The following is a 13,628-nucleotide window of genomic DNA, read 5'->3' as shown; positions in this document are numbered from 1 at the left end:
AGAGGAAGGATGTGGTCCAGTCCAGGGCCTTCTCTTGGATCCCGGCGTCGTGTAGGCGTGTTTGTAGTGTGCGGTGGCAGACCGTGTCGAAGGCGGCTGACAGGTCCAGCAGGATGAGGGCCGCTGTTTCTCCGTTGTCAAGCAGGGTCCTGATGTCATCGGTGACGACGATGAGGGCGGTTTCGGTGCTGTGGTTGCTGCGAACCCGGACTGGGATGGGTCCAGGATGTTGTTTTCCTCGAGGAAGGGGGTTAGTTGTTTGTTGACAATCTTCTCGGTGACTTTCGCCGGGAACGGGAGCAGGGAGATGGGTCGGAAGTTCTTGAGGTACCTGGGGTCCGCCTTGGGTTTCTTGAGTAAGGCATTGATCTCGGCGTGCTTCCAGCTTTCCGAGAAGGTTCCTGTCTCGAAGGAAATGTTGATTACTTTCCGGAGGTGGTGTGCAATGGTTGTGCTGGCTTTGTTGAAGATGTGGTGGGGGCATGGGTCCAGCGGTGATCCGGAGTGGATGGTGTTCATGGTCTCGCTGGTGTCAACGTCGTTGGTGCCGGTCCAGGAGAGCAGGCGGCTGGTGCAGGTGGTGGTCGTGGGGCGGTGGTTGTCAGGGCGGCCGTGGCGTTGAAGCGGTCGTGGATGTCGGCGATTTTGCGGTGGAAGAAGGTGGCCAGCGAGTTGCACAGGTCTTGCGAAAGTTGGATGTCGTTGGTGTTGAAGCTGGGGTTGGAAGGTTCCTTCACGATGTTGAAGAGCTCTTTGCTGTTGTGTGCGTTGTTATCCAGGCCATCTTTGAATGAGGCCCTCTTGGCGGCTCTAATGCGTTGGTGGTGTCTGCGGGTGGCGTTCTTGTGGGCTGCGTAGCTTTCCTGTGTTCGTTCACGGAGCCAGTTCTTCTCCAGTTTTCGGCATGTTTGTTTGGAGTCCTGGAGGTCTTCAGTGAACCAGGTGGCTTTCTTGCTGGTGTGGCTGTTGGAGGGTTTCATTGCGTGGGGCAATGTCATACATTCACCCCAGTACAGAGATCTGGGCCTAAATCAATCGTTTTTTTTGCTCACCATGTAATTCCAGTTTGGACCCAGCCATATGCAAATCAGTCTTGACCCTGCGCCCAATTGGAACAGTCCAGCCCGAACTGCCAGGCCAAGTCCTCCCTGGACTGGAAATAAGCATCCTAGGACGGGTTTTGGGCTTTCAGCCCTTATCAGCCAGGATTGCTTGACTCCAGTGGTATGGAGAGCACAGGACTCATGTCTGAGCATACCCGTCCCACTCGGGGTGACAAATGCAAAAAGAACAATGATGGGCAGAATGCAGAACAATGTCATACATTCACCCCAGTACAGAGATCTGGGCCCAAAAGTTTCATGTCAGAGCTAACTTCAGTTGATAAATGTCGAAATGTTTCTGTTTCCTTTCTTTTCCATTTGACTTTTCTAAGTATAAAGGGCTACACACCTATGTATTTAATTTTTTTGTTAATAAGCACCAAAGTTTTGGCAGCTGAAATCTTATGTCTCGTTTAACTTTACCACTAAATGTCGAATCTGCACAAAACCTGAGATACCAGCAATAGGATAAACAGATTTAAAGGTATTAGCACCTCAATAAAATGTAACCCTTCAAAGACCACTTTGCACCCTGCTGTATTCCAAATATTAGAGAAATTACTAAATGGAGTTAAATCAGACGAAACAAAGCACCTATTCTAAAGTACAATTCTGCTTAATGACAAGTCTGGTATAACTCTATTAAGCCGTTTTTGCAATAGTAGAGACATTTGTATAGGAGCTAGAACAGAAAACACTATTTTGACCGTGGTAACTTTCTTAGCTCAGTGGTATCACGTGAAAGCCTAATGCCGTAAAAATGCACCAAGCTGTTTTGGTGGCGTGGAAGGCCAGACTATGCAGACAACGAAACACGGGCTGTGTCCAGAGCCTGCTTTACATGACCAGAGGATATTTGGTGTGGGTTTTTTTGGGAACCGTACTAAGAGCCTTATTATGATGATGGTGAGACCGCCATCGTAATACTGTTTACGCCCGCCATATTAGGATGCCACGCATCTGACGGGCTCAAGGAGCAACTGTAGGGATTACAATGTCCCTTTCTGCCGGCCGTTTCATGGCGGTTAACCCGCCATGAAAAGGCTGGCAGAAGGGAACTTTCCTCCCTGGACCTCTAATATGGCTCCTGGGTGTACCTATGGTTCCCCCCAACATATCCCTGCACCAACATATCCCTGCACGATGTGGCAGGCACCAAATGGTACCTGCCACATGGTGCAGGGATATGCACAGGGTGAATATTTTGTAGTGCAGCGTGTGCTGCAGCCTGCAGCACTTGCTGCAAATCAAAATATACACTTTGAGACTGCCTTGAAGGGGGTTGCATAATGATTCAGGGTGCAGGACTGCCAACAGCTTGTAGGGAAGTTCCGTTTCCCACCAGGATGGTGTTCGGACGTAAGTCCGACCACCATCCTGATCAGGCTCTTAGTTAGCATACAATCATGGAGGCGAGCACAGACGCATTGCCATGAGCCCCATGTTCATGGCAGAAGGCACAGATCATAGTACACTTGTGTCATTCATGACGTCTCACCTCATAATTTACATAATCAATGGCATCCCTATGGGTGGCTGAGAAAGTGGTAGCTTCATGCCAATAAAAGAAACTTTGATTCAAAACACAGCATCTCTAGGCAAGGAAATTAAAAAATGATCAGGCATTACTGTGAAAGTGACATGGTTATGAACTAGAAATCCTCATTGTTGTATCGAATTGCCCAAGAATATCAATTTACTTTTTTTCCTGCTGCTGCACCAGAGGGACAGGTCTGCAGATGCAAGAGCCTATTTTGGTCAGAGGGAATAAATCCCGATTTCACACATGGTGTGTGTACAGAGCCTACTTGTATGTAGCCCTTCGACATGGCAGGTGGGAGAAAAGAACATACACAGTCTCTGCTTTATAAAGTGGCAGTGTCATGTACACCATTTAAATCGAAATAATTTCTCTATGTTAGAATAACTTTTATAACGAAAACTAAATTTCGTTGGAATGGGCTGCATGGCCCTGTTGACACTGGAGTACGTTTCAGCTAGCGCTCATTTAAAAAAATTATCCCCTAGGCTTCGGAATGGTCTGAAAGTATATATCTAAATTGCCCTCCGCCTTCGGGCAAGGCAGCGAAAAATACTCAATCTGAAAGAGACTATTGGTTATGGATTCCTTACCTTAGAATTACCCCAGGGTCAAACTAGGTGGCGTCGGTCGAATCCATGGTCATCAATGGCATCGTGGTCGCCGTTGTGACATTGCGTTATTTACTTAGATACCACCCTTGTGCGCTGATGTCAGTTCTTTCTTTTTCCACATCAGCAGAGTGGTACTTTTGTACCATTGTTCTACCCTTGCTTTCCTTTTCTCCCTGATTGGTAGCCAGAGGAGGAAGAGGAGGACTGGGAGGGGTCTGTTGTCCCTTTAGCTGACCGGTTGACTGAACCGGACTGGAGAGAGGAGTTGGGTGATGCCAGTGGTCTGGATACCTCACCAGACCCTGGTATACTTTCTCCCCCTACCGTGGCTACGGAGGAGGGAGCCTCATACGCAGTGGTGTTGCGTAGGGTACCTGAGGTCTTGAACCCTGAGCCTCCTATGGTGATGGTTAGGACCAACCTCCTGACTGAGGTGCTTCAACCGTCAGCAGCCTCTTCAGAGCCCCTCCTGCCATTCAATGAGGCCCCTACTGACATCCTTCTGGGCACCTGGTCCAAGCCCAACACATGGGGCCCCTGTGGATAGAATGATTGGCCGACCCCACCGCCTGGCTCCAGGCGTCCCACTTTTCCTCTCCCAACACCCTACCCCTTATGGCTTGGTGGTCCAAGCGTTTCCTTCCAAGGGCGCATTCCCTACTGCTCTCCCAGATAGGGAATCCAAAAAGCTGGACCATCTTGGGAAGAAGATGTTTTCTTTCGACAGCTTAGGACTGCGGTCGGTGAACACCACATGTCTTTTGGGCCATTATTCCCACTCTGTGTGGGATACGGTTGCACAGATGCTGCCACAGTGCCCGGAGGATGCCCCGGCCACTCTTCCCCCTGCAGTCGCTGAAGGCAGAGATGCAGCGATGCTCGCCATTAGGTGTGGGTTGGACACCGCTGACTTGCTAGGCAGGACGATTTCAATGCCCGTAACCCTACAACGCTAGGCCTGGCTGAGGTCCACTGGCTTTTCAGGTGATGTCCAATCGACTCTTTTGAACATGCCCTTGATGGCAGTCACTTGTTTGGTGACAAAGCAGACCACGAGCTTGAGCACTTTAAGGATTCTAGGGCTACGGCCAGATTCTTGCGCCTTGCAATTACTTCTAGTCCCGCAGTCTGCTTTTTGCACCCTTCATGGCTATGGAAGGGGTGCCCCACCACGTTCCGCCCTGGGCCCCAGGCCGGAGTAAGCTGCTCAGCCTCTGCAAAGCCGAAGACGTGGGACCCAGCACCGTTGGTCTGGGAGCGAGCGGGTGGACCAGTTCACAAGTGCCCCCTCTGCAGCAGCCTCCAAACCTTCCTAGTCTGACCTTTCCGGGCCATCAGTTGCCAGTGGGCAGCAGGATCCACCATCACCTCCCCCACTAGAATAGCATCACGTCAGACAGGTGGGTTTTGCAAATAGTCCAAAGGGGCTACTCCCTCCCCTTCAAGACAACCCCTTCAACCATGCACCTGCATCCCATTGCATGTCGGAGGATCACTTGACACTTCTCCATCAGGAAGTTACAGCTCTCCTGGCCAAGGGAGCCATTGAGCATGTCCCTCTCCCAGAACTAGGTTGTGGTTGCTACTCCCACTACTTTCTGGTGTCCAAGAAGTACAAAGGCCTGCATCCTATCTTAGACCTTTTTTTAGCTTCGCGTGGAGAAGTTCAAGATGTTGACATTGGCTCGACCCTGGAGACTGGATGGGTGGGTTGGGCTTGCAGGATGCCTATTTCCACATCTTTGTACTGCTGGCCCACAGGCATTACCTACGGTTCATGGTATGCCACAAGCATTTTCAGTTTACCTTTGGCCTTACCAGCGCCCATAGGTTGTTCACGAAAGTGGTGTCTGTGGTCGCAGCTCATCTGCGCTGATCATGGGATCCATTCTTCCCCTCTCGATGACTGGCTGTTGAAGGCGGGCTCACCCCAGGCTGTTGTCTCCCACCTCTGGACTACAGCGGACCTCCTGCATTCCTGGCGTTCAATATCAATGCACTGAAGTTGCACCTGATTCCCTCTAAGAAGCTTCTGTTCATCGGATCTGTTCTGGACACAGCGCAGTTTCGGGCTCATCCTCCCAAGCAGCGAGTCCGGGATATTTGTGCTATGATACAGATGTTTAAGTCTCTATCCAAGGTCTTGGTCAGAATGACCCTGACCCTGCTGGGCTTCATGGCCTCCTGCATCCTGCTGGTGGATCATGCCAGGTGGTGCATGCAGGCTCTGCAGTGGGCCTTGAAGTTCCAGTGGCCAAAGCATCAGGGGAATCTGTCCAATGCCGTCAAGATCTCAGCAGGGACTTCACACCAGTTGCAGTGGTGACTCACAAACCAAGATTGGATCCAAGGCAGATCACTCTCCCTTCACCAACCAGAGTTTACAGTGGTGACAGATGCATCACTTCTGGGATGGGAGGCCACATGGGAGAGGCGGAGATCAGAGGCATCTGTTCTCCAGCGGAGTCCGGGCTCCACATCAACCTTCTTGAGCTCCGGGCGATTCGTCTGTCACTGAAGGCATTCCTTCCCTCTGTCAAGGGGAGGGTAGTGCAGGTTTTCACAGACAACACTTCGGCCATGTGGTATTGCAACAAACAGGGCGGAGTGGGGTCGTGGACCCTATGTCAGGAGGCCCTTCACCTCTGGAAGTGGCTGGAACATCAGGGCATGTCCCTGGTGGTTCAACACCTGGCAGGTTCCTGGAACGCCAGGGCAGGTGAACTCAGCCTCCGGTGCCTGATGGATCACAAATGGCATCTTGATTCGGAGGTGGTGCAAGGTCTCTTTCAGCAGTGGGTAGAGCCTTGGTCAGCAGTTCTGCGAGTTGGAATTTCCAAGGCGGCACTCGATAGACGACGCTTTACGTCATGAGTGGAGTTGCTGTCTTCTATACACCTTTCCGCCTATAGCACTTCTGCCCAGAGTGCTAAAGAAGATCAAGCATGACCGGGCCCAATTCATTCTTGTGGCTCTAGATTGGGCACGAAGAGTCTGGTATCCCAAGCTCTTATACTTGGCTATCGATCCTCCGATCAGACTGCCTCTTCGGGAGGATCTAATGTAAAGATGGCTGCGTTCCTGCACGAAAACAATACTCTTTGGCTTTTCCTCTTTTTAAGTGTGCTGTTGAATGCCAGGTGGTATTGCCTTGCTTCTTAAATCTAACTTAGGTATTATGTTGCCCTTGCGAAACCATGTGTGACGCAAGGGCAACACAATGCTTTATAAATCTGCCCCCTTCTGCCCTTGGACAATGTGAATGGCAGTTGCATCACCCCAACCTTGGGCAAGTCAGAGTGGTGAAAACAAAGACTCCCAATTCTTGAGCAATGTGATTGTCTTATGGTTCCTAATTCTGACTCCTTGCTATAGAGCAAGGTTGGGAAGGAGTGACAGATGCCACCCCCTCCATTGGGCAGGGCACATGGTTGATAATGCCCACATGCACAACGGAAGCTGTCACTTGTCTGACTAGGCAAAATAACAAAGGTGAAGGAGAGCCTGGAAAGCTAACAACTACCTGATACCCTATTAGTACAAGTAAGCAGGGCCTATATTAAGACCTCAAATATTAAAAGAACTGTACATTTAAAAAAAATACGATTGACGTGATTGTGCAAATAGCAAAACCACAACACCAAAAATTACAGAAAATTCACACATTAAGGTACTACTGTAACCTTAGTGCCAGCCCCCTTCATAATTGAATGTATTTATGCATCATGCAGTTCACAATAGTGACTGTGTACTTATGAATGAAAATTGACTTTCCATATAAACACATTTTTTTGTTTGCTAATAACTTTGGTGCTGTCTGACAAATCTGCAAGAAATTCGGTACTCAGTTGGTTAATCAATTTTTGCCATTTCAAATTTTGTGCATCAAAGCCCAGAGGGCGTTGGTGTGTAAAGCTAAAAGGGCTCAAAAAGTATACCCATTTTAACTCTCAGGAAATTTTTGCTCTCAGCTAGAGCAAAACCTATTGAACGGATGTACACAAACCTTGGTATGATATCGAACTTTATGTAGAATAGATATTCTTTAGTTTGATATATATCCATTCAGTAGCATTACGAAAAGGTATTGGGAAGGCTTTGATTGGTTAATTTTTACAAATGTCTTGCCAATTGAATAGGTTTTTTTGATTTGTTCATATCTTTGGCACTATTTGACAAACAGGTACATACGGCCTGATTTAGAGTTTTGCGGGCGGGTACTCAATCCTAACTGTGACAGAGTGCCCTACCAGCAAAACTGAAGATCCACCCACCTCATTTAGAGTGTCAGGCAGCACTTCAGTATGTCAGTGATGGAGACTACTCCATCTCTACAGCTGTCCTGTGGAGTATGGGCTGCCGGTGGTTTGGCCATTTGACCACCTGCCCAATTTACTGTGGGTGGTCAAATGGGCAGATTTCACTGTCCGTCAATTCCAGGCTTGGCTGTAAGGGGAAGTGAATATATTGAATGTTTACCGTCAAGATGATGGAGTACTTTACTCTGGCTCTCTGACAGAGTCAACCTCATCAGTTAAACTCTAACTTATGCCTGTAGTTTGGCCGATAATTCACAATTATAGGTTTCTCTTGGTATGCCGATTTTGGTACAGATCTGTCAAGTGGGGGGCTGTTAAGGGGCGAAAAGATTTCATTTGCTAATAACCGGTGGTGTTTGTTGAACTTGCATGACATGTGGCGGAAAGCTAATATGTACAACTTTGGGCCTGATTACAATGCAGTTGGAAACGGCTCTGACCATCAGTTGGAGCCATTCTGACCACATCGTAAACAGCCAGTCGGATTCCTTTCCGACCGACCCATTATGATGGAGTCGGTCAGAAAGGAATGCAACCAGACATTCCAACTGGCTTCTGACACGGTCAGAGATCCCGTCCACCAGTCAGAATGCTTTCAGTATTCCAAGGAAAGCTCTCTCCACCCGAGGGATTACGATGTTGGGTGGAAACAGCCTTTCTGTGATGGCCTTTCCGACACGGAAAGGCTGTCGGAACTCGACTTTGGGGGCCCCCATCAGGGTCCCCTTTTGTGCACGGCCTCCGGTTGGATGCCAAAGGGGCACCTAAGGTGCAACCATGTTGATCCCTGCACCCAGGGTGCAGGGATCAACTGCGCCTCTTATTTTTACAATGAGAGCATGCTTTCTGGTTGGAATGCATGCGCCCATTCTAACCTATAAGAGTACGACCGAACAGTGTTCAGTCGCCTCCTATTTAGTTGGTCGGGAGACAATGTCGGGTGGAGTTTCCTCCACAATACATCGTAATTAGGCCCATAGTGTTGAAATCTGCACCGGCTGTCGGCCAGTCCCTTGACCAAGACTATGTCCGATGGAGTTTCCTCCGTACAACATCGTAATTAGGCCCATAGTGTGGAAAGCTGCCACATTATGCTGATCTTGCACAGTGCATCAAAGTTAAGAGGGAGGTGTCAAAAAAGCTTTACTTCGGTATTAACTTTGGTGCTATATGAAGGAGCTGCACAAAATTTGAGATACCAAAACTTGGCTTAATTTGCAAACTGCATGCACAGTGGAATGTTGAGTGCATAGCGGGTTTGGTGTAAGGGGTGACTGCAGGCCCTGCACTAAATATGTGACATAAGCAAAGCATTGCGGTGAGCTATAGTTGTGCAGCTTAGCTTAACTAAATAATTTCCTCAGGTTTTTCTTTTTTTTACTTAAAACCGCATCTGTAACTTTACTTTAACTGTGGCTTTTCAGGGACTTTCTACATTTATTTTAAACTAGCAGCCCGTCCCGACCTTGTCCGGGAGCAATCAGGCTTCAGGGCCCCCGCCCGCCCCAGCCCCCGCCCGCCCCCACATTGTCCGTGGGTTCTCCGGAGTAGCAGCCCGTCCCGACCTTGGCTTCAGGGCCCCGCCCGCCCCGACATTGTCTGTGGGTCCCCCGGAGTAGCAGCCCATCCTGACCTTGGCTTCAGGGCCCCCTCCCGCCCCGACATTGTCCGTGGGTCCCCCGGAGTAGCAGCCCGTCCCGACCTTGGCTTCAGGGCCCCCGCCCGCCCCGACATTGTCCATGGGTCCCCCGGAGCCTTACCTCATCCGCCGCACCTCCCCGCGCTCCTGAGTTCACCGATTACGCCGCTCCTCGCCGCTCCTCGCCGCTCCTCGCCGCTCCTCCCTGCCTGTCCACCGCTCCTCTCCACTCCTCCCAGCCTGTCCGCCGCTCCTCCCCGCGCTCATGTCTGCCTATCCTCCTCGCGCTCCTGGACGCCGCTCCTCCCCGCGCTCCTGATGTCAGCACGCACGTCCCGACCGGCGCTACTTCCATGGGACTACTTTTTTTTCCTCGTAAATTTTTTAAATAGCTTATATTTTTTTAATTTATATAGTCTGTCCATCTGCACACCCTGACAATTTCAACGATGTATAGGGTGTGTGGATTGGCACTGTGGTTACCGAGTTTACCCGCCTCAAAGGTTCAAAGTTCTTCCTTTATAATAGTAGTATAGATTTAAGTTGATGTCCTGTAAGCAGTAGAAGCCATCCATGGCTTAACCTCAACAACGTTTATACAGTGATCACTGAAATTTTGAAATTAATTCATGAGACCCCATGAAATATGGATAATATGTCAGGGTTCCCTTTGCTATATGGGGTTCATCATCATAATGACATCCTCTATCCACTCAGCACAGCTATACCATTTTCAACTGCTTTATCAATAGTGTGTTCATGAAGGTAAACGAAACCCAAACATGATAATTTCATTCTGTATGTCTTTGCAGAGAACACCTGCAACACTCTTTTCCTTTTAGAGACAGAGGGCCTGATTAGTGATTAGGATGTCGGTCGGAGGCACGCCACGGAATCGGGACCGACCGACCTCCGGTCGACGGTCCCGACTGCATTATTACAATGCGACCGGACATGGTGCAGTCACACACTCCCATTTCCCTATGGGAGCCCGTGCTGCAGTCGGAAACCGGCCCTAGCAGAAGCTCCTATAAAGAAATGGGAGTTCGTATAAATCCCCGCACCCAGTGGCAGGCACCTCATGCAATCCAGACGGCGGGAACCCTGTCGTAAAGGGATTACATTTCGGGTCTGGCTAGCCGTCGGGCTTCTTGAGCCTGTCATAAGCCAGCCAGAATGACTGGCCGGTTTGACTTCCGACCGCCTACATTGTAACTAGGCGGTCGGAAGTCAAACCAGGGATTTCTGTCAGAGGCTTTCTGATCGACATCATAATAGGGTCCAGAATGCGCTGTTTTGATAAGCAAAGGGTTGTTTTTTTGTAAATGTTAAAACGCATAATTATTTCACTCTTTTTTTTTTTTAACAGACAACCAAATAGTATCGCAGTATTTCACATATTGCTTTCAATAAACAATTCCCTGTTTGAAAAAAACTGCTTTTTCAAGTTAACAACCTCAAAATAAGTATGTGTAATAATAAATGCATAACATTAAACATATGTATTATGGCCCAATAGTTTCATCTTGGGGGTCCTGTGATATTTACAAGCCAGTCGATCTTCTGGTATCACCAGAGCCCCTCGGTGTCAATAAAGGACCATATTACCTGCTTCTCTGTTATGTGTCCTCTCAATATATTTAATATATATTGGGAGAGTAAGTAGTCCCCTCCATCCAGGATCTCATAAAACCCCCCAAGGGATGGATTAAGTGCATGAGTGATACATTTATATAGCTCTGCTGTGAGCTCTTGGAATACTTGTGAACTATCACCACCTTGGATTTTTTTAAAGCAGCAAGTAGTGTCTCCTTCAATTTGGTGTGAAACCTTGCAACGCTATAGACCCTGAATGTACGTTAAAATGTTCTCCTATTATCCAGAGACAGTATGAAGTATTTGCGCTGACAATGTAGCTAATGTATCTTGTTCCTTCTGTACTTCTGTACTGTTTAACAGTTTTGTGAAGCGTTATGTGTAGCTGCTATATTACTTAAGAAAGTTAAAGCTGGTTATTTAGGTACATAGCTAAAGAAAATGTATTGATCAATGGCGTCTGATTATATAGCAAAAACTGTTATACTTTCATCACAACAGTCTTTAAATGTACAGTTGAATGCAAATCCAAATTGTTCAGTTTATAATAGTTACCAGACTAGCATGTGATTGGGTTCAGATGTCAGGTTGTGGAGCTGTTATTTGGCAGTTTTCGTGTCTAGACTCCAAAGGATCAGGCTCCACGCTTCTTCTTCTTGTAGATTAATTGACTGATCAGATGAATGGAGGTTTCTGGAAGTGCATAATTAGATGCCTGCTTATGCATGTATCCTAGACCTTTGCCCCAGGGCTCTTTATGGTCAGTGCAGAGGATCTTGGATCAGGCTCCACGCTTCTTCTTGTAGATTAATTGACTGATCAGATGAATGGAGGTTTCTGGAAGTGCATAATTAGATGCCTGCTTATGCATGTATCCTAGACCTTTGCCCCAGGGCTCTTTATGGTCAGTGCAGAGGATCTTGGATCAGGCTCCACGCTTCTTCTTGTAGATTAATTGACTGATCAGATGAATGGAGGTTTCTGGAAGTGCATAATTAGATGCCTGCTTATGCAGGTATCCTAGACCTTTGCCCCAGTGCTCTTTATGGTCAGTGCAGAGGATCTTGAATTTAATCCTGGCATAATCTGGGAGGCGTGGAGAGCATTCATTTGTGTTCTATTGTGCTCATGCCTGTGGTAGACTGGTTCTGTAGCCTTTTTAGCCTGGTAATGATGTTTTTAGGGCGGGGCAAAACAAATGATGTTGCAATAATACAAACAGCCAAGACAAAAGCTCTTGTCATCCCCAACCTGGGTTCAGTTCAGAGAATTGATAAGATTTGGCAGCATTAGAAGAATTGGAGATTGTTACCATGAATTAAAGCACTGACATGCAGCACAAAGGAAAGGTTTGAGTCAAAGAGTGTCCCTAGATTTCTTACTTTCAGTGGGGATGATATGGGCTCCAATGTCCAGTTTCAGTCGAATGGTAATGAGCCTAATGGTTCAATTGCATACATGACTAGAATCTCACTTTTGGCTTCATTCATGTATAGAAAGCTTTCAAGAATTTGTTGATTTTCTCTATTTCCAATTATGTGGACAGAATAAGCCGTATCTATCACTCGGTTATTGTACAGATTACCAAGAGTGTGTCATCTATACAGTTCCTTCGAATGGATGATAATGCAGAAGAATCACATCTAGAGGTGACCAGAAAGTTTAGTCTCCAAACCTTCAAATATTGACTCTTTCTGGAGGGATCTCGCTAGAGGAGTAACCACCAATCATAAGGATAGAATAGAGGAGCAAATTATGACAGTGGATTTTATTTCAAATTTAGAGTTTTCTCCAGAAATTAGAGAGTAATCAGTTACCATAGATCTCTAAAGCACACCCTTAATGGGACACCTATTCATGTAGTCCATTGCTAAGTGTGAGTGTTGACAGGGGGCAGAAAGGAACATAACCTTCATGCATAAAAATGGCACTAAAATGGTTCTGATTTAATTCAAATTTCTTCAATTTTTCAGTTTCATTCATCGCCACGACGAGGCCTTCTCCACCGAGCCACTTAAGAACACTGGGCGGGGTCCTCCCCTTGGCTTCTACCACGTACAGAATGTGAGTTTAATTTCATTGTTCTAAACTTTAAAAAGGGTAACACTGATAGACAGAAAGGTAGTGGAAACTGCTTAATATGCAATTCTTAAGACTATCATCATCATAAATACCTTAATTTTGGCAATTTTGCCATGTATGTTTTCACCTCTTAAATATACAAACATTGATAACCGCCCAATTGTTATAACACAGTCACTTATGACATTATTACAATTCTGCATTGAAAAATGGATAGTTAAAATTCCGAATAAATTTATTTTGATGCATGATCTAGGAACTAGTAGAAAACCTAACCAGCTATGAGTAATTTGTAATACATGCAATTTCGGGAAATTTTCAAAAAGTAGCTGTATTCTTATATGAAAATTTAGCATTTTATTTCCCTCCTTGGACACTTAGAGCATCATTAGAATGGTGGGCGGTACCCCCATGCGCCCCCCTAACATCCTAGCGGCCCGCAACGGGCCCCCAACCTCGTAAACCACATGCCTTTCTGTGGCGGCAATGCCACCACAGGAAGGCTGCCCCTGTCTGCATCCTGATATGGATTGCGGTGTCTTCCAGACACGCCACCACATTAAACCCTTTTCCACCTGGTCGACTTGTCGACCGGGCGGAAAAGCGGCCGACGGTCTTCCCGTCCACCACGGTACCCCCACCACAGTAATATGGCGGGGGAAAATGGGTGGCGGGCGGGCTAGGATGTAGGGCGGCTCGCCACCACCATGCGGGCGGTGGCAATTCCCCCTACAT

The 13,628-nt window shown here is 47.5% G+C and overlaps 1 protein-coding gene across 1 annotated transcript in view; it reads left to right on the top strand.

The window, feature by feature from the left end:
- The window catches only part of KIF1A (kinesin family member 1A), a 2,508,766-nt gene that overhangs the window by 1,445,074 nt on the left and 1,050,064 nt on the right, over positions 1-13,628 (top strand). Inside the window, exon 30 of the mRNA XM_086944020.1 lies at positions 12,785-12,875. Within this exon, the coding sequence (XP_086800146.1) occupies positions 12,785-12,875 (91 nt within the window). The remainder of the gene's footprint in view (positions 1-12,784; positions 12,876-13,628) is intronic.

The sequence above is a fragment of the Lissotriton vulgaris genome, chromosome 11 (assembly GCF_964263255.1).
Source record: "Lissotriton vulgaris chromosome 11, aLisVul1.2, whole genome shotgun sequence".
Classification (NCBI taxonomy): domain Eukaryota; kingdom Metazoa; phylum Chordata; class Amphibia; order Caudata; family Salamandridae; genus Lissotriton; species Lissotriton vulgaris.
Note: the sequence above shows the minus strand (reverse complement) of the source record. Positions and strands in the feature narration are given on the sequence as shown.